We start from the raw sequence: 27,102 nt of genomic DNA, 5'->3' as shown, positions 1-27,102 counted from the left end.
TTTAATGTAGATTATAAGAAATTTGAAGGAAGAGTCTATTAGTCTATTACACTCATCTTTAGAGTATGCACAGAAATTTCACACAATGTTTTGGAGCAAAGATAATTACAGCATGTTGAAATTTACTTGAACGAATATCTGGAAATTTTAAAAATATGGGCATCAGGGCGATGTAGGAATAGTATTACTACTTTGGTTTAAAGGTTTGAAATTGACTGGAAAGGGAAACAGGAATCAAATCATGGCAATGTCAAGTGGTGTATGTTTGTTTGCTTTTAGTTTGGTGGGAGCTTTCTATATTCATGTGCCTCCTACAAGAATGAATAGATGAGTAGAGTCTGATGACAGAGCTCATAAATCAATGACTTCTGGGTAGAATATGGCCAGCAAGCAAAATTTATTTCCACTGGATAAAGAAAAAAGAAACCTTAAAGCCAATATTAAAAACCAGGAGGTTTTTAAATAAAAGTACAGATTTCCATAAACTCTTGAGAATTTGAAAGATTTGACAACTCTGAATCTGTACTCTTCCTAAGATTTAGCTGGCTAAAGCTGACCCTACTCATGGTCTCTTAAGTTTGACATTTTCATACCTGGAGCTCACATCTTTCATGATACTTGTCAAGTGCATTCTTCTCTGTCTCATATCCCCATCCTTATATTTGAATTTAGAAACCCTGTGAGAGATGAGATAATTATGAGGAAAAAGTCACAAGATGTGAGATGATGTGGGATTATAAACACAGATATACTTTGGTTTAGAATGGAGAAAGATTCGTATTTCTTGAGGGTATATTGGAAAGAGAGAGAGATAGGTGATTAAATAGCAAAAATTTGATCTGTAAGCAGAAAAATAACTTTCAAATTGGTTGGCTTAGCAAGAAAGGAGCCAATTAAGGCTATAGAGATCTGGTAAAGAAACCTGATGGAAGAAAGTAAAATAAAATATTGTAATAGTTTAATTATTATATCTAGCCATGCTAAATAATGTGTCAGATAGCAAAAAATCTAGTAAGTAAATTAAATAAGTAATTGACACTAGTTCAAGTATTATATCTGGTCATGCCTTTCCTAATAGCTATATAAAAATCAAATACTATAAATATGCATGAGGCTATATACATTTTGCTATTAATAACATATTCAAGTGAAGGGTAGTAAACATAAATTGACCCAAAAGATTCATATTACAATTTTACAAATCAATGAGCATTGCATTCATGTATTTAAGGGTGATCTATTTTCAGTTATAATAGCTGATAGTATGAATGAAATGTTAGTACTATTTTTGTATGGTTCTCCTTAACAGATTAAAGAAATAAACAATAAAACAATGAACAAATGTTGAATAATACATACAAAGTTGTCACTTCCTTGAAAGGAAAGGATAATTTGTAAAACCATTATTGTACAATGTGCAAAGAGTTCATAAAAATTAGAATTGGCTATAGCAGAAATGACTAGTGAGTATTAATCAGTTTGATACCTGTAATAAAAAATTTAGAATATGAAAATATCTGCCTGTTGGCTTAGCTTTTGCAAATATTTTTAAAAGACATATTGGAAACTAATTATGGATCTTTTATTATTATTGTTATTATTTTCTTTCTTCCTCACTTTTCTGGCATTTAAGAATTTCCATATCACTTTGGGTCAGTAATTGGGTGTGGGTAAATTTTAAAAGTGTTTTCAAAATTCTACTTTTAAGTTTTTGTTTATTTTTATTTTTATTTATTTTTTATTTTACTTTAAGTTCCAGGATGTGTGCAGAGCATGCAGGTTTGTTACACAGGTACATATGTGCCATGGTGGTTTGCTGCACCTATCAACCCATCATCTAGGTTTTAAGCCCTGCATGCATAAAGTATTTCTCCTAATGCTCTCCCTCCCCTTGTCCATCACCGCCCGACAGGCCCAGGTGTGTGATGGTCCCCTTCCTGTGTCCATGTGTTCTCTTTGTTCAACTCTCACTTATTAGTGAGAACATTAAGACATTATTTCCAACCATTTTTTTATCTTACTGATTCAACTATGATTATAAATCTTTCAAATTTAAAAATCTTATTAAACTTATAATGTTCTTATTACATTCCTAATAATTGTTCACATAATAAAATGTGAAAACATTTCCTGAGATAATTTTTTTTTACATTTGTGGATATGATTTTCAACCCTATTACTAATCCCTTCATTCCCATATGCCTTATATTATTGTCATAAGCACACCAAGAATCGGTTCACATGTATTCATCAAACAACTGTACTTCTATGCAGTTGTCTATGAGAGATGGTGCCATGTGTTACTTCATTGTACTTTGAGGATTCAAAATATATGGAGTTTATGCATTCTACAGCTAACTTTGCACTCAAAATAATTATCTTAGTTTTAAGCCTTGATATTGTTGATAAAAGTTTGTTCTTTATTATTATAAGCTAAGAAATAACACATTTAAGATGCATTATATGTTGTGAATAAATCTGTGAACATTGTACTAAGAGATTAAATTGTAGTTATATCCAATACTTGCAACTTGACTTTTTTTCCATATTTGGATTATTTCTTTTCTTTTTTTGTTGTTGTTTTTATATGTTTTTATATGAAACCCCGAAAAGTGCAAACATCAATTATAAATGTATAGAAATGTACAAATGTACACATCAGGATAGCTTTATCACATCATAATTAGAAAAAATATTTCAGCTCTTAGTGTCATGATATATCAATAATCTGAAATACATAAAACCTGCAGGTTAACTAAACATAATAGCTAATTTGTATATGCTTAACTTACAAGAAAAATTTCCTATTGCATACATAGATTTACTTTACAAAAACTTCTACATGCAATGTTTATACTATCTTCTACTTGCTTTGATCAATAAGTTACCAGCAGAGCTAATCTTGGGTCACAAAGCTTATTAGTGGCGGTGTCAAGATTCAAACCCAGACCTCCCGACTGAGGAAGCAGGACCTTATAAAATAATTTTTTTGTTAAGAATATATTTTAGTACCCAAATGTATACTATTAAAATTTATCATTATGGAATAAATGATTCTCTTTGCTCTAAAATAACAAAAGACATTTTTCATTCAACAATACCAAATTCTGGACCAAATATCAAATGGCACTCTAGGGTGTAAATTAAACTAAAAATGCTCTTCATCAAGTATTGTGGGACAATTTTGCCTTTTCATTTGTTGTGTTTAAGATTTTTTTTTGACACTAAGATGTCTTTCCCATAACTGCTAGGACTTAGAAATCCTAAACAAGGTACAGTTAAACGTTTTATTCTTCCAGAGCTTTAAGACAAGTTGCCTTGCAAAAATAATCTTTTGAAACAAACAAATAAAAAATGTGTGTTCTCTCTGATTTTTTGTAGGCATAATGAAACACTTGGCATTTTTTAGTTTTACTTTTTATTTTCTTGTAGTGAACTGGGTCAGTACTAACTTAATTTACAGTGATTTTTTTTTGTAGTCAGTGTCTAAAGTTTGCAAAAACTGATTCCTAACATATGTATCATAGCCTAATTTGCTTCTCAACTTGTGATACATTCCACCTATAAGATTCGTCACACAGTATTTTCTGATGGAGTTAACAATGTCATTTAGATTAAATTTTAGTTGCAACTGTGTGCTTATTATTGCCAAGAAACCTACAGAGAAGAGTGGCACTTGGTGATAGCTTAGCTATATTTAACATTTCACAAGTGAAAACTTGTTACTAAACAATGTTTAGTAAATTAATTTTCTGGGATTCTGCAGTTGCTATTTCAAGTGATAGGTGATGTTGAAAGGGAAGTTCTAGTTGAAAATTCAGTTAAAAGTTTCTGTGTAGAACTCTACTTGTTGTCAGTTCAACAGTCCAAACCAAACTTTCAGTTTAAGGCTGATATTGCCTAACAAAAAATGGTTTTTATGACTAAGATGTTTAGTTTCACTGAAAATGAAACATATTTTCAGATTCCTTCAGTTATCTTTAACGTTAAAATAATTGCTCAATTTAGGTGTTTGCTTATCTAATGAGGTTTCAAAAGTTGAATTATGATCACAAAATGACAGCTAAAGACCTGTGAAGGGTCTTTTTTTGTTTGTTTGTTTGTTCTTTTGAGTCATGCACAGAAAACACAACCCCTTGCTTTGAATATCGGGTAATAACTTGACCACGTACTAGGAAAACCTGTACTGGTAAAGCATGCATATTAACCATTAGCTTTTGTTGATTCATGTTTCTCTAGATAGAGCACAGATATTAAAGCCAGTTTTCTTTCTACCTCTCTCATTTCTGAAATAATTTTGTTTGACCTGCTGTTAAAAATTTCTATCAATTGTCTTCTTAGCAAAAGCATGTATGTTCTCCTTGGTAACATGGTGTTGTTTCAGTTCAGTGTAAGTACAGGAGTTTTCTATGCTTCCAATGACATTTAGCTAATTATATTTGAATGTTTTTTTTCATATTTATAGTCTGAACAACAACTAGACTTAGCAAATTCACAAAGCTTTTAATTCGTCATTACATCTACAATCTAAAAACTGTTTGCACTAGGAGATAAAAAACTAACCTTTTCTTACTGTTTCCAAAAATTATTAAGCACTTAAGTCATATTAAGTCATAATATTATTCACTCATAGTAATTACTTTCAGTCTTTCTTGGATCCTATAAAAGGAATCTTAACTGAGATAATTTTCCGTACGTAGAAGACCTAAAACAGAAACTAAAAGTTTGGTTCAGCAATAAGAAAAAACAAACACACAAACAAACCCAGAGTCCCTCAAGTTTACCTCTTTTTCTTTTTACTTTGTAAAATAGCGAATTCTGAGTTTTGCCTAAGCTTTTTGTGTTTTTATATTTTGATTAGTCTATGTGAGTTGGTAGTCTTTTCTGTTTTGAAATCACTTTTACTATTTTTACCGCTTCAATTGAAAAAAATACTGCTGAGCCTGTAACAACATTAGAAAAACACGTAATTACAATCTGCATTTAGTAATTATTTATCTTATTAAGCATTGGTTTCTCCTAAGAGTTAGACAATATGACGTCTTTTAAAACTGTGCTTAACTCTTATAGTTCCCTTTTTAAATCATTTTTCCTTAAGAGTAAATAAAATAAAGAGGTTTAATTATAATCAGGAACTTAAAAGACATGTTTTACATTATTTTTGCAACTAACTGTCTATAACACAGCAAAGGTGCTGTTATTGGAAAGTCCCTTTTGACGTTAGTTGACTAGCATGTAAGTGTTAACTTTTTTGACCAAATAAAATAGATTTTCCCTTTTGGATTTCCAAGCTACAGAGTCTTTTTTCAAATCAGGACCGCTAATCTACTCACTGCAAGCTTGCAAACATGCCAGTTCTTGGGAGTGTACATCTTCAAATAGATCTACAGCAACCCATTTAAATTATATTCAAAGAAAAACGATAACACCATCTAGCTTGATGATTTAACCACATCCGTGTAGTCTCTATTTTAGAGCCAGCCTTGTCGTTTTCACAGGAAATGAGAAATTTCTGTTGAAGTACAGGTGTCAGATATTAATTATTCACCAGACAAATAAGTGGTACTCAATAAATATATACAAAAATTTCTGTATATTGACACTTTTGGTGCTAGTTGTTAACTTTTGTGAAAAGTCATTAAGTGCTTGACATAAACACTTTTCCAGTTTCTATAATGCATAAGCCGTAGGGTTGCTTATTTAAAATATAATTATCTTCTTATATAACCTGGACTTTGTTAAGATAAACTGTTATGGTGTGTCAGTGGTATTTCTATCAATTTTTGTGATTTCATTTGTAGAGTATTTATATAGGCTTTCCTGTACAAATTCTACTGTTTTTGAACCTGATATTCAGAATATTTGGGGAAAAAGATCATAACATTATTTTTTCAGCTAGCTGGTGGACATATTTCTTGTTTATAAAATCAGAGCAGAGTTTATCAATCACTTGGTTTTCTAATTAGAACAAATATTAAACTGGAAAACATTTAGAGCAAATCAAAATAAAGACAACAAAAGAAAAGATATGAGTTACTTTCCTCCCTTCTTTGCTAATCATGCTTATGCCTTCTGAGTTAGAGAATTACTCTGTTGATGGAATCAAGGGATGAGGTTATATTCTGCTCTCAGTAATAAAATTTACCAATTGTGATGAACTTAAAAAATAAGAGCACTAGAGGAAAACTTTCCACATATCTTAAATGTTATAATAATGACGTTGTTTTTATTATTTTAAAATACAAGCTTGCACTAAGAGCACTTTAGTAAATAATATCCAATTTCCAAACTAGGTGTAGCATTTTCTCAAATTGCTTTTTGCCGGTATTATGTTGTATATCCCCTATTATGTTGGATACCCCTAGAATCAAACAATTCCAGACTTTTGTAGGCCGGGTTCATAGTTTGAGTCAAACACAACCCTCTGCTTTGAATATCAGGTAATAACTTGACCACATACTAGTAAAACTTGTACTGGTAAAGCATGCATATTAAGCATTAGATTTTGCTGATTCATGTTTCTCTAGAGCTCAGATATTAAAGCCATATATATATATGTATTTTTTTTTTCCTTAAAACCTACTAGGGTCCCGGACTCTTCCCTTCTTGTTAGTTCCAGGTGTAAATAACCTCATCCAGTGATTTCTTCTGCTCACTGTTCTTAAGCCTTCAAACTCTCCTCTAATTACTCTGACCTATCCTTTCCTCCTCTCAATTTAACAGCAGCTACCCTTAAGTCATTTGAATCTGTGGACTTATATGGGAAGGCAATATCCCTTTTGCTGCTGGGATGGCTCCAATTTATAGTGGTATCTCTTGCTGATTGGGGTTACAGGAACATTTAAACGGTCCCAATCAATAGACTCTCACACAGTTTAGATTACAGGCACTGCTAGATATGTATTCCCTTTCATCTCAGCATGCAAGTTAGTTGGCTATTTTGTGCCTGACTTCACCTCTTCTAGTGCCTTGCTAAAAGGAGAAACTAACATAAACCAACATACAGACACATTTTAAACAATTATTCAAGAACAACATATTTATTAGATGCATGGCACAACTCCCAAATTATTGAAGACAGCAATTGTATCAGGTGCTTTTCTATATCATGCCAAGGATCATCAGTTTTCCAGCCAGCTATATATATATAAATAAATAAAATAACCATTTTCCATCATCTACCTACTTAGCATATGCATATATTTATGTTCATGTAGCCTCTCAATCTGTTATCAATTTATATATTAGGTATGGGCTAGGCTAAGTATCGACCAAAAAAGTAACCTTAAAATTTAGTGGCCAAACAAGTAGGAAATTTCTTTATTTCTCACTTAAACTCACATGATCCACTCTTATCCTATTTAATTAAGAAAACTAACTTGCATGACCCAACTGAGCTCTACTCGGGTTTTGAGACTTGCAAATATTCTAGCTGAGCATCCATGTGCCCAAGTAAAACTTAGAAGATTCAAATATTAGAAGGAAGAAGAGAAGAAAGGAAACTAAGGAACAATTAGCTACTTCTGCCACACACAGTCCAATGTTCTATCTACTCATTTTGTCTTTGATGTATCCATCTTACTTCCAGGACTCTTGATCTTAGAGGAAAAGTTGCATATACATCTATTGCTATAGTTTTAATTCTTCTTTAGATAATTATAATATACATATCATATGTATAAATGTGTATAAATTTGAGAAGTTCATTCCTTTTAATAGCATTAACTATGATGCAATCAAAAACAATCTCAAATTATTTCTCTCCACCTTAACTAGATGATATTAAACAACATTTATGACTATCAAAATAGGCTGAAGCTAGCAGAATAACTATTCAAAGTCAAGTCATGGCCACTGTGTTTTACTTAATAAACCAATTTTTCTATATATTTTGATAATTGGAGTGCTTTTTATAACTCCACAAATAGATGTATATACTATATCTATGTATACAGTCATTAAGAATCTGTGCAAATGATTTTTAAAATTTTATTTCTTATAGAATCGACTTAATTCATCGGTTTAATCGCCACCTAAGATTCATAGCTTACTAATTTGGTAATGTAAGATTAATAGTTTGCTAATTTGTATTTTGTCTTATGTTACTTTGTAAATGACACCATCAGTTCTTGGATATGCTGACGGTAATGTAAAACTTTGCTTGTATTTCAAATACAGGAAGAACATACTTCGTTTCTTAGATGCAGAACGAGATGTCTCAGTGGTCAAGAGCAGTTTTAAGCCTGGTGATGTCATACACTATGTGCTTGACAGGCGCCGGACACTAAACATTTCTCATGATCTACATAGCCTCCTACCTGAAGTTTCACCAATGAAGAATCGCAGGTTTAAGACCTGTGCAGTTGTTGGAAATTCTGGCATTCTGTTAGACAGTGAATGTGGAAAGGAGATTGACAGTCACAATTTTGTAATAAGGTGAGCTTTCTTCTGTTTTTTGAGATTGTAAGTTTTTCAAAGATATTTTACTTGGGGATGGAAAACTGTTAGAAAATTTTAAAGTATTACTAAAAGCTCAAACAAATATTTGTCTATGATATCCTTTTCTGTGTAACATTTAAATTACATCTACCCTGGAATAGAATATTATAATTATTGCATAGTTGAAAGAAAAAGTGATCTTGTCATAGCAACAAGATTCACACAGCTTTTTTTGGTGAGGGGGGAGGCAAATGGCAATTTTATTAAATTTAACATTCCACACAAACTTTTTTCTTAGTATCTCTTCTTCATACTCATTAGTTTTGTGTGATTTTATTTGTTGTATAAAGATTATGAATATTACTATGGAATGATATATAGATTTATGTTAATGTTACTTTTTATTAATAATTATCTAGGAGATAGTAAGAACATAGTTTAGCAAGTTTATATTTGATATCCTGAGCCATATTTCTTTAATTTCTCTTTATATGTGGTATTTGTGTATGTTAGTATATTTGAGTTTTATGTTTTTTCAAAACATAATTAAGCATGCATGTTTGTTTTTCATTAACGGTTAAAAGATATTTGATGAATTGTGTGTTTGATTAACCTATTAACTGAAAAAAACTCAACAGTAGAAATGGAATTATAATCACATCATAAATATAAGCAGTTTTTAATGATCAATTTTTATATCTGTACAGTTTTTTTGGATTGTTTTAGTTCCTTAGAAAAAGTAGCTAAATGAATGAAACATGGATATTGAAATATGAAATAGTACAATATAAAGATGGATAGAAAAGTATACTGAGTTGGCATGTTGAAAAAAGTCTCTTGAAGATACGCTGGAATACATTATTTTTGAATATTTTGAATATTTTTTGAATATTTTTGAAATAAAGTCTTAAGATCATAAATGGGCAACTACTTTTTAAAAGAAAGTCATGAGAAATCACACTCAAGCATTATCAAGTGAAGAAAATTCATAATAGCAAATAAAACTGCAAACATTTTACCTTATTATCTTTCCTTTTCTCTCTTGGGTGAAGGGTCAGAGATTAATGTGAAATCAATTTAGCTTTTTAAACTAATTAGACTATAAGACTATAAGAGAAACCTTGTGAACAAGTAGATACAAACAAGGACAACTGTATAGAAAGAGGATGTAAAAATGTTGATGAGGGAATGGCAATGGAAGTGGAAATCAGGAGCTTCAAATGTTGAAGTCTATGCGAAGTATAGCTGTGAAAAAATGTAAGGCCTCTAGAATTTCTGATGTGACTAAATCATAAGGCAGGTAAAATAAAGAAGTAACAATGTCAAGCCATAATCAAAATTGTTGCAATGTAAGGATTTCAACAATCGCAATAGGGAATTTTAAAAGGTGATAATACTGGAGGAAAATAGAGTCTAAATGACTTCTTATTTCTGCATTCCTCTAAACTTTGACACTGGAGGCCAAGTTGTTAGATTTAGCCCCACCTGTGACTCTGAAATGAAGATGGCTTTTACATGTGGGTAATGAGAGAGGTCTGATGGCAGTAGTCCTCAAAGTTTGTATCATTTCCTTATTGCTTCCTGATCTGGCTTTGTTATTCCAGTTTCTATTGACTGGGATTTTGCATTATTTCAATTCCTAAACTACTGAGTTCTTATCTCACATGGAATTGTGTGTCCAATAAAAGTAGGTTCCGACACTCTTTCTCTGTCAAGAGTGGCTGGTGGCCAACCTTGCTTTATACTACCACCTCTCATTTTCACTTTTCCTGCCTTCAATTTCTAGAAGTTACACAGCCTGCATATATCTCACTTCCCTGCAATTGGCTATGGCAAGCCTATAGGTTTCCAGATTTCTGGGATGTAGTCAACCTGTGAATAAAATTCTGATCCCAAAAAATCCTTCTGTACACCTCTCTTATTCTAAAATTGAAGACTAATTTCTCTTGCACTGGCCAAGCAGCAACTGGCCACTTGATAGTATTGCCTTCACAGCTCTACTATGGACTACTGGGCATTTAGACCACTACTAATTTACTCTGGTGGTACTCCAGCAAAATGCCTAGAAGTTGATATTGTACATATACTTTCTCTTCCTTTTATGTTTTAGGCACCTAATTTCATGCCTACGTTTTAGATTTAAAACCCTATAATCTGCCATATATTAATGCACTCCAATTTCAATTTGGAATATTCTTTGATCATTCCTATAGTAACCGAACTCCAGTGATGTTCAGTAAATGGTTTAACTGTTTTTACTCCATATTTTGTGGCTCCTAGATTCTTTATCTAACTTATTGCTAAGTATCAGATGGATTCGAATGTCTGTTCTTAGTTTCTTGTCCACTATTGTCAATCAACAGATCTAATTTTTTAGCAGAATAGCCTTAGCACTTCCTTAAGTGGTGTATTAGTCCATTTTCATGCTGCTGATAAGGGCATACCTGAGACTGGGAAGAAAAAGAGGTTTAATTGGACTTACAGTTCCACACAGCTGGGAGGTTTCAGAATCATTGTGGGAGGTGAAAAGCACTTCTTACATGGCAGCAGCTAGAGAAAATGAGGGAGATGCAAAAGCAGAAACCCCTGATAAAACCATCAGATCTCGTAAGACTTATTCACTACCACGAGAACGGTATAGGGGAAACTGCCCCCATGATTCAAATTATCTCCCACTGGTCCCTCCCACAACACATGGGAATTAAAAGAGTACAATTTGAGACGAGATTTAGGTGAGGACACAGCCAAACCATATCATTCCACCCTGGCCCCTCCAAATATCATGTCCTCACATTTCAAAACCAGTCATGCCTTCCCAACAGTACCCCAAAGTCTTGACTCATTTCAGAATTAACCCAAAAGTCCACAGTCCAAAGTTCCCTTCCGCCTATGAGCCTGTAAAATCAAAAGCAAGCTAGTTACTTCTTAGATACAATGGGAGTACAGTTATTGAGTAAATACAGCCGTTCTAAATGGGAGAAACTGGCCAAAACAAAAAGTTTACAGGGCCTGTGCTAGTCTAAAATCCAGTGAGGCAGTCAAATTTTAAAGCTCCAAAATGATCTCCTTTGATGCCAGGTCTCATGTGTAGGTCACGCTGATGCAAGAGGTGGGTTCCCATGGTCTTGGGCAGCTCCGCCTCTGTGGCTTTGCAGGATACAGTCTTCTGTCCAGTTTCTTTCACGCGCTAGCATTGACTGCGGCTTTTCCAGGCAAACGATGCAAGCTGTCTGTGGATTTACCATTCTGGGGTCTGAAGGATGGTGGCCCTCTTCTCACAGCTCCTCTAGGCGGTGCCCTAGTAGGGATTGTGGCGGGGTGGGGAGCTCCAACCTCACATTTCCCTTCTACACTGCCCTTGCAGAGGTTATCTGTGAGCCCTCCGCCCCTGGAGCAAACTTCTGCCTAGGCATCCAGGCATTTCCATACATCTTCAGAAGTCTAGGCAGAGGTTCCCAAACCCCAATTCTTGAGTTCTGTGCACTCACAGGCTCAACACCAAATGGGAGCTGCAAAGGCTTCGGGCTTACACCCTCTGAAGCCACAGCCTGAGTTCTACATTGGCCCCTTTCAGCCATGGCTGGAGCAGCTGGGATGCAGTGCACCAAGTCCCTAGGCTGCACACAGGGATCCTGGGCCCAGCCGGTGAAAACATTTTCTCCTAGGTCTCCAGGTCTGTGATGGGAGGGGCTGCCATAAAGACCTCTGACATGCCTTGGAGACATTTTCCCCATTGTCTTAGGGATTAACATTCTGCTCCTTGTTACTTATGAAAAATTGTGCAGCCAGCTTGAATTTCTCCCCAGAAAATAGGTTTTTATTTTCTATCACATTGTCAGGCTGCAAATTTTCCAAACTTTTATTTTATTCAGTTTCCCTTCTAAAAGTGAGTGCCTTTAACAGCACCCAAGTCACATCTTGAATGCTTTACTGCTTAGAAATTTCTTCTGCTAGATACCCTAAATCATCTCTCTCAAGTTCAAAGTTCCACCAATCTCTAGGGCAGGGGCAAAATGCCACCAGTCTTTTTGCTAAAACATAAAAAGAGTCACCTTTGCTCCAGTTCCCAACAAGTTCCTCATCTCCATCTGAGACCACCTCAGCCTGGACCTTATTATCCATATTGCTATCAGGCTTTTGGTCAATGCTATTCAACAAGTCTCTAGGAAGTTCCAAACTTTCCCACATTTTCCTGTCTTGTTCTGAGCCCTCCAAACTGTTCCAACCTCTGCCTGTTACACAGTTCCAAAGTCGCTTTTACATTTTTGAGTATCTTTTCAGCAACACCCCACTCTACTGGTACTAATTTACTGTATTAGTTTGTATTCAGCTGCTGATAAAGACATGCCCGAGACTGGGAAGAAAAGGAGGTTTAATTGGACTTACAATTCCACATGGCTGGAGAGGCCTCAGAATTACGGCGGGAGGCGAAAGGCCCTTCTTACATGGCGGTGGCAAGAGAAACTGGGGAAGATGCAAAAGCGGAAACCCTACATAAAACCATCAGATCTCATGAGACTTATTCACTACCATGAGAACACTATGGGTGAAACCACCCCCATGATTCAAATTATCTACCACCAGGGCCCTCCAACAATACGTGGGAATTATGGGAATGCAATTCAAGATGAGATTTGGGTGGGGACCCAGCTAAACTATATCAAGTGAGAACCTCATTGAGTCAATAGTTGTATTTTGACCTTATACTTTTTCTGTGTGCAATGTGTGCTTTACTTTCTTTTAGATTTCATGAGTATTCTATTTTATATATATATATATATACATCCAAACTTAAAAAGATAAAATTCCTTGCCTAGATAACTAGTAATATTAAGTAGTGTGAAAAAAATACTTTTAAAGCTTTGAGAATAATGTTGACATAGTTAACAAACTAGAATTTTCTCTTATTGGTAGTTTCCAGGCACTTTCTCTTCTCAGAGAACGGATGACCTCAGATGAACTAAAATGAGAGTTATTATATAAGAATATATGCCACACAAAATACTAACTTTCTCATTTCAAAGTAGACTTATCTCTATACTTTGCAATAAAAGAGTTCTTTGACAATTCAAACAGAGTTTATAAACTTAAACACAAGATAGGCTTGCTGGAGTTTTAATTTGTATTTTTGACTTTGGAACATCACCATGGATTTTTCAAACACATTTCTGTAAATCTACAACCTACTTCAGTCTACCTCCCACTGTTGGTGAATTTCCTACATGAGTATTACCTGCATACAAAATCAGAAATTTTAGAGTGGAGAAAGAATCTGCATCTTTGAAAAGCATGTATATGGGGAGTTGACACTTAATTCACTATAATGTAGAAATTTAGTGAATGTAGATATATGTGTTTTATGTATATCTAACTCAGATAACTATGTCTTAGAGTGTCAGATTCATATACACACCCACAGGCACATACAAATATCTTATTTAATTATTTTATGGTAAATATGAATGAGAAAATTGAAATTGCCATAAAAGTGCCTTGACCCCTTTTTCTTCTTAGCATTATATCACCAATTAATCAGCAAATTCTATAGATATTACCTTCAAAAAATATCAGGAGTCAAATGATTTATCATGACATCCACTGCTGTCACCCTGGTAAAAGCCAACATCGTCTCTTAATTAGAACTCTACAATAGTTCCTTAACTGATGTGCCAGGTTGCATTCTTGCTCCCTGTTCCCAAAGCCAAAGTCTCTCTTCATCATAAAGCAGCTTCTTACTGCACTCTATAAAATACTAATATCTTGCCAGTAACAATAAATGTGGTAATCTGAAGCTTCAGGGACAGACTATGTGCCTGCCAGTCATTTTCCCTGAAACCCTCTTACCCACATACCTATGGGTGGTTTTACCCCTTATTTGGGGAAAGGATGAGGGTCTATGCTTGTACAGAATATCCTCTGCAAGTCTTCTCTGACTGTAATATCAGAAACACCCCCTACCACTGTCACCATCTGTCACTATCTCTTTACCCTTCCATTTATGTATTTATTTTTGCATTGTATGTTTATTTCTTTATTGTTTATCTTTACAACTGGAATATGCAAGACAAGCTTTGCCTGCATTTATCCCTTTTTTAATCTCAGACCCTAGTAAAGAGTCTGACATATTTATATATTGTATAAATATTTGCTAGAGGTAAGCAAGAAGGCATGTAGTAAGAAAGAAAAGGAAAAAGGGAGGAAAAGAGGAAGAAAGTAAAGGAAAGAGGGAGGGCAAGGAGGGAGAAAAGTGTTCTATCATGGTCTTCTATCATTCATCCCACCTTGCATGAATGATAATCCCTTATACAAACTTCAATAATACCATAATAATGTACTTGGTTGTCTGGGATGAGTGGCTGTCACATCATCTCCTCCAAAACTACAGCTCATCTAGTCATCATCTCCTCTAAAACCTTAGGTGACCAAGTTTCAGAGCAGCATGCAAATTCTTCCTACAGTAAATGCAGAAGCTATCTTACTGTGTCTTTCATGGAGAAATATATATTTGGCATCTGTTGTTTGCCTTTTAGCCCACTAACTCACCAAGCAAAACATGAAGATCTCTGCTTTGTGTGCCTCTTCATTTTCTTGTATTAACATATTTTTAAACTTACAGTATATAGTCTATAATTCCAAATTTATAGAATGTATCTTATGAAACAATTTGCATGAAGTTGAATTTACATAAACTCAGTGTCTTACAACCTAGAGAAATGTTGTAGGGTAGAGGCTACTTTACATGTGCACATCTGAAATCTTTTGGTAACTAGATTTTTTTTCTAAACTATCATCATCTCTATTATATTATTCCTTTAAAGACACAACATCTATATTATTTCTTTACAGATAAAACATTCCTTTATATTATATTTAAAGATGATAATAAAATTAAAAGCAAACATATTGGGCTCTATAAATTCAAATTTTTATGAGCTTAACTTTCAAGAAAAATGTCTAAACCTTTCTCTATAAATTTGCAATGTAGAAATGAGTTGAATAGCCACAGAATTTACTGATTTGTGCTTGAAAATTTGTAAATGGCAGAGTACACTTAGGACTAGGAGTTTAGGAGTCTCTTGATATTTTAGCAGCTATGACTATTTAAAAAGATTACTTAATAAGAACGAAATAGTGACCAATTCAAGTTCATAATTGTATTCTGGACTTACCAAGAAGTATAGAAAGGTAAAGATAAGCATCTTAATGAAGGCACAAAAATTATCACCTTGATCATTTTTGATTTGTTCTATATTTTTACTACTTTCCAAAAATAGAAGTTAGAATGTTGTAGATTAAATTATTTGCTAGGGCTCTACTGCCTTTCATGCGGTAAGGGATTATAGATTTGGCATCTGTTGTTTGCATTTTGTCTCACCATCTCACCAAGCAAAACATGTGGTACTGCCTACCACATAATATAATCTACAACATTCTACAACAAAATTTCTGATTTACCACAAAAAATCAGATTTTCTAATGAACATTTTAGAAAGTATCTACATTTTAGAAACAATATCTACAGAAAAATCATCTTTTGTTACTTAATAGCTAGTTGAGAAATTCATTCCTTTGAGTGTAATTTTATCATTTTGTTATGAAATTGTATGTGATCACTTACTGTATTCTACAGTGTTTAATTGTGGAGATACTTGAAAACTTTTCTCAGTACCTATGAGCTGAAAAATATATTCCTTTATTGTAGGAAGCAATAAGCAAAACACTGATAGTTGGTTATTATTAAGTAGTTGGTGGTTGTATCAAGGTTCAATTAGCACTTAAGAGTCATCATTACAAACAAAAAAATGAGCAAAAGTAATGCCTGGGAATAAAAACTTTGCAGCCCAGCACAGTGGCTCATGCTTGTAATCCCAGCACTTTGAGAGGCTGAGGGAGGTGGATCACCAGAGGTCGGGAGTTCGAGACCAGCCTGACCAACACGGAGAAACCCCATCTCTACTGAACATACAAAATTAGCCAGGCGTGGTGGTGCATGCCTGTAATCTTAGCTACTCGGAAAGCTGAGGCAGGAGAATCTCTTGAACCTGGGAGGCCAAGATTGCGGTGATCAGAGATCGCTCCATTGTACTCCAGCCTAGGCAACAAGAGCGAAACTCCATAAAAAATATATATATATTTGTCACTTCTGAATAAAGACTGTCACTTCTTGTGAAGAGGCATGTGACCTCATTCTTCTCATTTTATTAATTAGGCCACTCCTAAGAATATATCCTTCAAACCATCAAGCTGAAAAATGAGGTTCTATGTCTGGCAATATTAATGATGAACCAAACTCTCCCAGTGCCTAAACTCCCTATAAATTAGATCCTTTTCAAAGGTTAATTAATAGTCATTTGAATCTCTGAAATCAAATCATTATTTGAAGGGTAGTAAAGATGGAGGAGTAAAACAGAATCCAATACCAAACCATTTTCCCAAAGACAAAAGTTAATTTCAGCTCACAAATACCAATTTGTAATTGATAGGTGGAGAGTGTGACCATAAGTAATTTAAATATAGAGTATATGAAACAAAAATCAGAGACAATTTTGGTAATAATTTTAATAATAGAAGCTCTCCATAATCACGTGTAAGTGTTCAACCAATAGACTTTGGATTTTTTTCTTCTGGTACTACCTTTTCCCTTAGGAGGATATCTATTTTCTATTTTGAAGGTCATATTGTGCTACCTGTTAACATTCTTAGATTTGTAACAACCCTTGAAAATACAAAATTCTAGTCTGAATTATGAACATAAACAAACCAGTCACTTCATTGTGGACACGAGATCTTCAATGACCTATTGTCATACCAGAGTTTCATTCTTCCTTACAACTCTTGTTCTTCTTCTTGCCTTCTGATTCATTATTTGTGTAACAAATGCATTTACTTCCTCAAGTGTATGTGTAGCCCTTTGTTATTGCAAATGTGTCTCCTCTACTTTAGAAGGTCCAGAGAATTTTTGCTTCAAATTTAATCAATCCTCATTATTCTTTCTTGAAATAGTTTCCTAGCCACATTGAACTGGTTAAAATTATCACAAAATTTCAGTAATAATTTTTAGAATCCCTAGAATTTTTTATTATCCTGGAGGTGTGTATATATCTGCATAGCTGTAGGTACGATTGATTCGTTGGATGGTTGGTTTTATAGTCTGTGTTTCCAGTTGTTTGTTTCTCACTTTTCATTTAACATAGTAAATTTGGTGAGAGAGAGAGAGAGAGATAAATTATACCTGGTTTACTTGCAGTGGGTACTAATTAGTACAGTAACTCCTTAAGGATAAGATTTACCCAGGTATTATACTCAAGTTGACCTCTAACTTTATAAACCAAGATTCTCTTTTAGTGGCTGTTTGTATCATTCATTAATCAATTACGTTAAATAATGGTTTTAGTGGGGTATTTCAAAAAAAGAGAGTCCTGGTCAATATCATTACATGATGCTTAAAGTTAAAAAAAAAACAGATAAAAATAAGAAAATAAATTAAAGCTCAATTTTCATTTCTTACTGAGTGACTCAATATCAAACTGATTTCTAAAATTTAGGTCTCATGTACATATATCCCTAAATAACAGAAAAATAATGATAAGATTAAAATTCTTATTTCTTAACAAAAATGTCTAAAACCCTAACTTAAGTAAGAATTTTAAATACACTGTGATCAATGTTTTTATATGTGCAACCCTAAAAATGCCCAGTATTTTTACGAGATTCCTTATATAGCAAATGTCATGTTTCAAGGAAAGAAGATTGGCTAAGATAGAAAAACAAAGGAAGCCAGTCATTGACTAGGTTAAAGATATCTTACTTCTTGTCCTGCAGTACCCTCTGATAAGAAAGGTTTACAAAAAATGATAATGTCCTTGTAATATTAAGATTTTGTCATATGATTACAGACAAGCAAAATTTTGACAAATTTCGTTAGGCATTGATATGCCATTTATATACTATTTCTCACCTGCTTGAGGAAAAAAAGCAAATGGAAGCATAAGAGAAAATATTGTTTTGGTATTATTCCTTAGACATATCTCTTCAAAGATTGATAGGAATTCTGAATACTCTTGATGCGCTACCTTAAAACTGCAGAAAATGATTTTCCTCTATGAGATTCTGTATGAAAGAATGTTCAGTTACATATATAATTCAATCTGTCATATTCTCTTTTTCATCTCTGGGATAATTTATTTTATCCTTCAGATAACATCTGTATTTCTGGTATTGTTAAATACAGAGGAGTATAGTTTTAGGCTTTACGTCTTTGTTTTATTAACTAATAAAAGAGAAATTGCAAATATTCAGTTGACTAATGCTACACTTCTAACATCAATAGCAATGATGTGTGCAGAAGAAGGTAAAATATATGTGATTTTAAAATTGTAAAACACTAAAACACTACTTGATACCACTGCTTTTAACATTAGTAAATTTGGGAACCTCTAGAACTAGTTCCCTAAAATTTGTCTCAACGAGAGTCCACATTAATGAAAATTCTATCAACTGAAATACATTGGCTTTATATTTTTCTTGTAAACATTTAAAGACAAAATTAACTGTTAAAAGATAAACATTGTTTATTTTATCAAAGGCACTAACACTTGTTACATTATTTTATTTATACAATAAACTTTCATGAGTACCAACCAAGAGCCCAATTACAGTGCCCAATTACAGAAATAAACATCTACATTCATTCTTAAAGGACAACTGGTGCTGTGTGGGGTGAGGAATAATCACTACAATTCAGAGTCTCCAAAGACACATAGCACATTTAAAATATTTGTCTAAGGCCAGGTTTATTATTTCCAATAATGCAGAGGGACTAATAGAATGTTTGAAAGAGAAATTAAGGTATGCTTCCAATGCTGAATGAGGTGTTCCCACTCAGAACTTTATCTGAAGTCTTTGAGATATGTCAGGATAACTAATTAGGTCACTAATCTTAGATATCACACATAATAAATTTTAAGAAGATATCATTGGTCACTTTAAAGTTTTATTTAAGTGCCGTAAGCTATCTAACATTCTGCTCTACACCAACCAGAACACCGCCAACATCTACACACCTTATATAATAAACTATTAACAGATTCAGTCACCATCATTAGGGGCTGAAAAATATTCAACTGACTAAAACCATGGCGGTCTCTACCATACGTGTATTGTAGAATACTTTGACCCACTTTTAGACTTTACATACAGTTCATGGGATTGTCTAGTACCATATCTGAGCTGAATTTAACTTACATAACCCTTTTTAATGCCACATAAAATGGAATAATGATAAGAGTAGGCTCTTTATTAAGTTAAATAAAAGCTAGTAAACATTAGAAAAATTGTCCAATTGATACTATTTTTTAAATTTTGCACTTGGATTGTTTGATGTGCTAAATATCATGTAAACGTAGAGATAGATGATAAACAGAGATGACAGATAGAAGCTGGGCACAGTGGCTCATACCTGTTATCCCAGCACTTTGTGAGGCCTAGGTGGGAAGATTGCTTGATTCCAGGAATTTGAGACCAGCCTGGGCAACATGATGAAACTCCATCTCTATAAAAATTAAAAAATTAGCCAGGTTTAGTGATGTGTGCCCGTAGTCCTAGCTACTCAGAAGACTGAGGTGAGAGGATCACTTGACCCTGGGAGGTTGAGGCTGCAGTGAGCCATGATGGTATCACTAGACTCGAGCCTGCATAAAAGAGCAAGAACAAGAGCAAGACCCTGTCTCAAAAAACGGAAGAAAAAAGAGATGACAGGCAGAGAAATATAGAGAGGGGAGAGGGGAAAAGGAGAGGGAGAGAGAGGAAAAGGCACAGAAAGAGGACATAAAAATATGAATCAAATCGATGCTGTGCTGCACTGAAAAGCATCACTCCAGATATAGTCCAAGAGTCCAATAAGAGTTTATTGTAGGTGATATTGGATGAAGTTTTTAGCTTTTCCATATTTAGTTTTCTAATTTACAAACTGAGATTAATATATGTATTCTTTCTCTCTACCTGGAGTTTTACAACTTACCTATTGTAGATACCACAGAGTGATAGTATTGCTCCTACAAAATCCTTGCCTCAAATTTACCCCCACCATTTATGCTTATTTGTCAAAAAGTGTGCTGTAAAATTTCAAGAATTGAGAGTTTGAAAGATTGCATATATCATTTATATATCACCATAGGTAAAGGAAAACAGGTTTAGAAAGATTCCCTCATACAATCTGTATAAAGTGTCTTTCGAAACCTTTCTTAGGTTCTTTCTCTTTGAGTACTTCTGAAATTAATGTAGTAGTGTATATATTACATTAAGGAATTTAATTTGTTGGTTGTGAAAATTGTTTTGAATTCTGCAAAGCAATCCTTAAAGTGCTTTTAAATTTTCTGTAGTTATCTTTCAAGCTTTTACATAATCTACTCTCATAAGTATCTACAAAAAAGCATATTCTAATATTTGTGCTAGCTATACTCAATAATTTCACAACAGTGGTTTTCAATAAAAAATATTCATATATTTCCTAATAGTGATTTTGAGTGATGGCAGAGAGCAAAGTCTCATTCCATCGCTCCTAGTCTCCTCTTCCCCACCTTTGTTGGAAAAGCGGTGGTAAATTATTTCCTTTCTCTGGGCTGGCTGGGGATTGTAGAAACTCTCAAGCAGCACTTCAGTACCGGTTCCTCATAGAAAAGAAACCTTGTTTCCCCTTGGTAACAAGAAGATCTGGCCCTGCACTGTCTTTGGCATTATATGGTGGACTCTGAGGGAGGCAATGATTAACAATTGCAATTGGCACCTAATATTGTTTAACCATCAAATACCACTACTTACTTTGTTTAAACAAAGATACTAGAGATAGTGAGTCTTCTAGAGATAGTGAGTCAGAAATCAACTAAGAGCTACAAAACACTTTCTTTTGTCACTTTTGGCTAATTAGTTGGAATTTCTAACTTAAGTTTATTTACTTATTTCTTTCTACTGACCTTTTCTCCATTCTATCTTCTCCTCATCTTCCCTCTAGCTTAAATCACTATCTTCTATTTACTCCTTTTTAATTTCTTAACCAACATCTTCAGTCCCTGACCTGCAGCTTTTTCTCTCCTTGACTGCTTTCCTCCTAATTTCCTCTTGGTGTATATTTTTTTCCTTATAAATCAAAAACAGCAATAAGAATCAATTAAGAGGGCCACTTACATGTGTACGTATTTATGTAAGTAAATATTTGCTACTCAAAGTGTGGTCTTAGATGACCAGCATTATCACCTGGAAGCTTGTTAGAACTACAGAATGTCAGAACTTGCACCTGGTCTGCTGAGTCAGAATGTTCATTTGATTACAGTGTCCAGGTGATTCTTACGTGCATTAAGGCTTGAGATGTGCTGGCCTAAACAATATATCCTAGGCACGCTGGAGCTCCCACTATGTCTGATTTTTTTTTTTTTTTAGCCCATATCTTTAGGACCTAGCACCAAGATTGGTACACTGAGGTTGGTCAACAGGTACAAAATTACAGTTAGACAGTTTAGTCCATTCTCACATTGCTAATAAATAAATATCGAAGACTGGGTAATTTATAAAGAAAAGAGGCTTGACTCACAATTCCATATAGCTGGGAAGGCCTCAGGAAACTTACAATAATGGTGGAAAGCACCTCTTCACAGGGTGGCAGGAAAGAGAATGAGTGCCCAGCAAAGGGGAAGCCCCTTATGAAACCATCAGATCTCTTGAGAAGTCACTCACTATCACAAGAACAGGATGGAGGAAACTCCCTCCATGAATCAATTATCTCTGTCTGGTCCCTCTCATGACACTTGAGGGTTATGAGAACTACAATTCAAGATGAGATTTGGGTTGGGACACAGCTAAATCCTATGAGACAAAAAGGATAAATTCTGGTGTCTGTGACACAATAGGATGACTATAGAAAGTTACAATGTATTGTATATTTCAAGATAGGTACAAGAAAAAAATTTTCAATGTTATCACCAGAAAGAAATGAAAAAAATGTTTAAAGTGATGAATATGGTAATTACCTTGATTTGATCATTATATAATCTATACGTGCTGTATCCCATAAATATATAGGATTATTATGTGTCATTTATAAACAAAAAATGATAGAGTGAATAAGATTTTTTTAAAAAAGAATGTAACTTCCAATAAAAACCTGATACATTGAGGTATATAGAATTTATTTATTGAATGGATAAATGAATGAGAAAATTAATGTAGGAGTTGAGAAAATTTTGGTTTGTATTCATGTATCTGCTGTCAGAATTTTTGACACCCTGAATTTCAAAATTAGTACATAAGAGAAGTCATATATAAAGAGAATTTAAACCTTTACAAGAAAATACAGAACTATGAAGAGTGATACAGTGAAATGTTCTAAAGATTAGGGATCAGAAAACCTGGGTTCCTATTAATTACTATAAATGTAATATTAGACAACCATCACTATTTTCACTGCTCAGTGAGGTCAATAATAATAGGACTATTAACAGCAGAGTGATTTTCTCACTTATCAGATGAGAGCATAGTAAAGAGAAGCACAAATTGTAAAACAAAACTCATAATGAGTGATGTTAAAGGACATCTTGTTTGAGTTAATTGTCATAGGTAAAACTTAAAATTGGCACTGCATTTTCTAACAGCCATGGCTAAAAGGGAAGCCTGTTGACTAGAGACGCAAATTATTATCGTCTGATATGAATAAGAAGAGGAACTTTCCCCAAATTTATCAAACATATGTAAAGTTGACACTCAATAACTGGATAAAACTGACACTGAATAATATATTAGACAATGTGATGTAAAAAACAAAGCAATATCACTCAGGAGTGTCTACAAAATCTGAGTATGTAAAATTAGATATAAATGTAGTGAAGATATATATGTCTTCAGAAAACTAAAGTAATATGGTAAAGATATATTATTTGATGATGATCTATATTCCTAAAAGTAGATATGATATTTTTCCCAAAGAAAAAGGATGGAGGAATTGACTGGCTGGTACAATGCATTTTTATAACTCAATCAATTTTTTATTCTCCACTGGTGGATAATTTACAGCAAGCTTTAAATCACCTTCTTGACCTTCTTTGAATGCTAACTCTTTTATAACAAAATAGACTTTTCTGGAACAGAAAAAAAAATCTTATTTTTTCTAAATGTTCACAATGAATGGCCTTAAGACTTTATCCTTCTACTCTCACAGAGGATATGTATTTCCTTAACTAAAACAGCAAATAGCAAACAACTAAGTTCATGATAGACAGCCAAGTCTAGGGCACTAGAATGATTTTTTAAAAATTACTACTAAAACGAGTAACCACTTATAGTTTAGGAATAGTAACATTGCTTATCTAATATTTGCTACACACATTTTCTCCAGTACTTTTGCTTAATACCTTATTCATGTTTTTGATCTATGAGATTTTATAATTTGTATAAAACTAATTAAGTGATTTTTATTTATTGATTTTAAATGCAAAATTTATGTTACATGTAGAAATATGATTTATATGTTGTTCTAATTATGATGTTTAAAATTTAACTTAAAACTACACATGAAATATGAAATATAAATTGTGATGAGAGGTACAGCTCTTTATTTCTAATTATGTCACTCCTCACACAGAAATTATTTTATCTACAAGTAAAAATTTTAAAATATGGAAATGATGACAATAAATTATCTAAAATTTTAAAACGTTTTAAATGTTTTCACCCATTTTCTAAAACAAAGATTGTAAACAATTTTTCATATATCAGTCTAACAAAAGATTTTTAAAATGTTTACTAGTAAGTGAAAAGTTACATTGATGTTGGCACTCTCGTAAAATGCATTTGGAAATGTAAACTAATAACAGCTTTTCCAAAAATCAAGTTAATGATGTCTTCCAAAGGCTTACAAATTAAATTAAATCATTGTACATCTGAATGATTATTCAACATGTGAAGAAGAGGAATCTGAGGCAATGGGACCAGTAAGCACACAGACAAATACTTTCCATGATCTTAAGATAAGACTATTCACAATAGCAAAGACTTGGAACCAACCCAAATGTCCATCAATGATAGACTGGATTAAGAAAACGTGGCACATATACACCATACAATACTATGCAGCCATAAAAAAAGATGAGTTCCTGTCCTTTGTAGGGACATGGATGAAGCTGGAAACCATCATTCTCAGCAAACTATCACAAGGACAGAAAACCAAACACCGCATGTTCTCACTCATAGGTGGGAATTGAACAATGAGATCACTTGGACACAGGTTGGGGAACATCACACACCAGGGCCTGTCGTGGGGTGGGGGGAGGTGGGAGAGATAGCATTAGGAGATATACCTAATGTAAATGACGAGTTAATGGGTGCAGCACACCAACATGGCACATGTATACATATGTAACAAACCTGCACATTGTGCACATGTAACCTAGAACTTAAAGTATAATAATAAAAAAAAAGATAAGACAGAATTTGAGACTACCCTATTGTTAGGTTCGTAATAAAGAACATTCAAGGGGAAAAGCCAAGATATGCTGAATTTAAATGATGAAGGATCATGACATCATGTTAAGAATTTGCTTGGAATCTTATAGTCCAAGAGGGACACTTGGAGTTTGTTAGTATGTTGGTTTGCTCTTTTTTGTTTGTTTGAATTTTGTTGTTATTGTTATAAACAGAAGAGAAACATACTGAGAAGTATAGAAACATGAGCATATTCACACTTGGAAAGACCATAATAATAAACAGATAAATAAAATATCTGAAAGAGAAGACACCCTAAATGAGGAAGATACTAGAGGAGGAAAAAAGTGATGACATTCAGATCATAGCAGAAAGTAAGATGATAACACCTAGTGTCAATCGTATGATTCATATTAATGTGAAATGTTATCGTTATTATCCCTCTTTGACATGAAATGGACATTAGCAAATGGTCGGTAGAACTATCCTTCTATAGATTTTCAAAATATGGCTACAGTTTTTGGTTTAAAGTACTTGTTATTTTTCAACTATCATATTTATCTGTAAATAAGACATAGGTAAAAAAATGTACTCCAAAGCCAAACACAAATACACTTGTCAGTGCCTGTTGTTTCAAGTTATGTGTAATTATAACTTTCATCTTTCTTATAATTGTTCTTCACTTCTTCATTCAGTGCTTTATCAGAAAGTTCAGATACAAATATAAAGAGCAAGTTTCAACTTTTGAGGTGATCACACTCTAATGAAGGAAATAAATTGATACACTAACAGTGTCCAAATTGCTTTATTAAAGGTACTCACAGAACTAGGCACTGATAATGAGGCAAAAGGAGGACATAATCTCTCATTATTATTATGTGTAGCTTTACTAACTTATTAAAGATGTCAATCCCTATACAAGTAACAAAATATGCCAGAGTTTAATATATAGTAGAATACAGATAAGAGTAAGTACTTTTACACCAGAGCAGTGGAAACAATCAATTTTGCCTGGGAAATTATGTAAAGCATTGAAATGGATATTAATTGTTGATTTTTAAGAACAAATATGACTTTTTCAGGTTTAGGGCTAGGGTTTCTTAGGGAGAGAGGCAGTTTCAGGTAAAGACATCAGCATAAATAAAGGAATACAGATAAACAAAGACATAGGTAGTCTGATAATATTTGAATCTAAGATAGGCAATAGGATGTATAAAACAAAAATTCTGGGTAGGGGAGGGAATAGTTATGAAAGACCCAATTAGGAATCTTGACTGAAACTACTGAAGATGTTTGGTTAGGTTCATAACATGATTAAATGTACATTTTAAACAACGAAACACCATCTGTGAAACAGAATTGATAAAGTTGACAGTCCTTGTGGCAAGCAACCGGTTAGAGCAGTGTCTTTTAATATCTTTTCACAATGATTAGTAATAGAATAGATTTTATATCATGATTTACTCCTTGTATTATTTCCCCGGCTACTACACATGCACACAAATATGGAAGTCTTCAACAAATTTTCTTAAAATTATGTTCAAGGAACGCTGTCATTTTCTGTTATAATCCGCTCTATCCTTTTTCATTCTTTCAAAATTGGTTATCAGTGAGCACACAATAAATTCATGATCTACCAATGAGTCTAGTTAATTGTTTGAAAAATAATAAGGACATTATTACAATACTAGTTCAAAGAAACATGGTGGTACCTCAGCTGAGAATGTATCCATAAAAACATACCAGAGGAAATATATTCAGGGGAAATTCTGAGAGGAATTTTTAGGGCTTTGTAATGAATCAGATACAGAGGATAAGAACATTATGGGGATCAGGCATTACAGCTAGGTCAAAGTATGAATCTGTTAAAATAGAGCTTGAGAATGATCCCCTTAGAATAAGTATGGTGTAATAAACGTGAAATTGCCTTGGCCTAACTTATGATATCAGAAATTGAAACATTCATTTTTATACATTCATGATATTTTTCCCAATGCTTGATTGGTATAAGAATGCCTACATCTTTTGAGCATCAAACCAACTGTCTTTCTGGGGCTCAGTATTGAATAAATAATATATACTAAGTTAAAAATCATTTTCAACCTTGGGTTATACTTTCAAAAAGGTATTTCTAAGAATGACAAGTGAATATGGTATTAATTTTTTTGTTTATTTAAACAAGGAAGTTAAATGTCA

The 27,102-nt window shown here is 33.5% G+C and overlaps 1 protein-coding gene across 1 annotated transcript in view; it reads left to right on the top strand.

Annotated features, from left to right (window-relative positions):
* The window catches only part of ST8SIA4 (ST8 alpha-N-acetyl-neuraminide alpha-2,8-sialyltransferase 4), a 100,398-nt gene that overhangs the window by 8,489 nt on the left and 64,807 nt on the right, over window positions 1-27,102 (top strand). The window contains 1 exon segment of the mRNA XM_054488190.2: window positions 8,179-8,436. Within this exon segment, the coding sequence (XP_054344165.1) occupies window positions 8,179-8,436 (258 nt within the window).

The sequence above is a fragment of the Pongo pygmaeus genome, chromosome 4, assembly GCF_028885625.2.
Source record: "Pongo pygmaeus isolate AG05252 chromosome 4, NHGRI_mPonPyg2-v2.0_pri, whole genome shotgun sequence".
NCBI lineage: Eukaryota > Metazoa > Chordata > Mammalia > Primates > Hominidae > Pongo > Pongo pygmaeus.
Note: the sequence above shows the minus strand (reverse complement) of the source record. Positions and strands in the feature narration are given on the sequence as shown.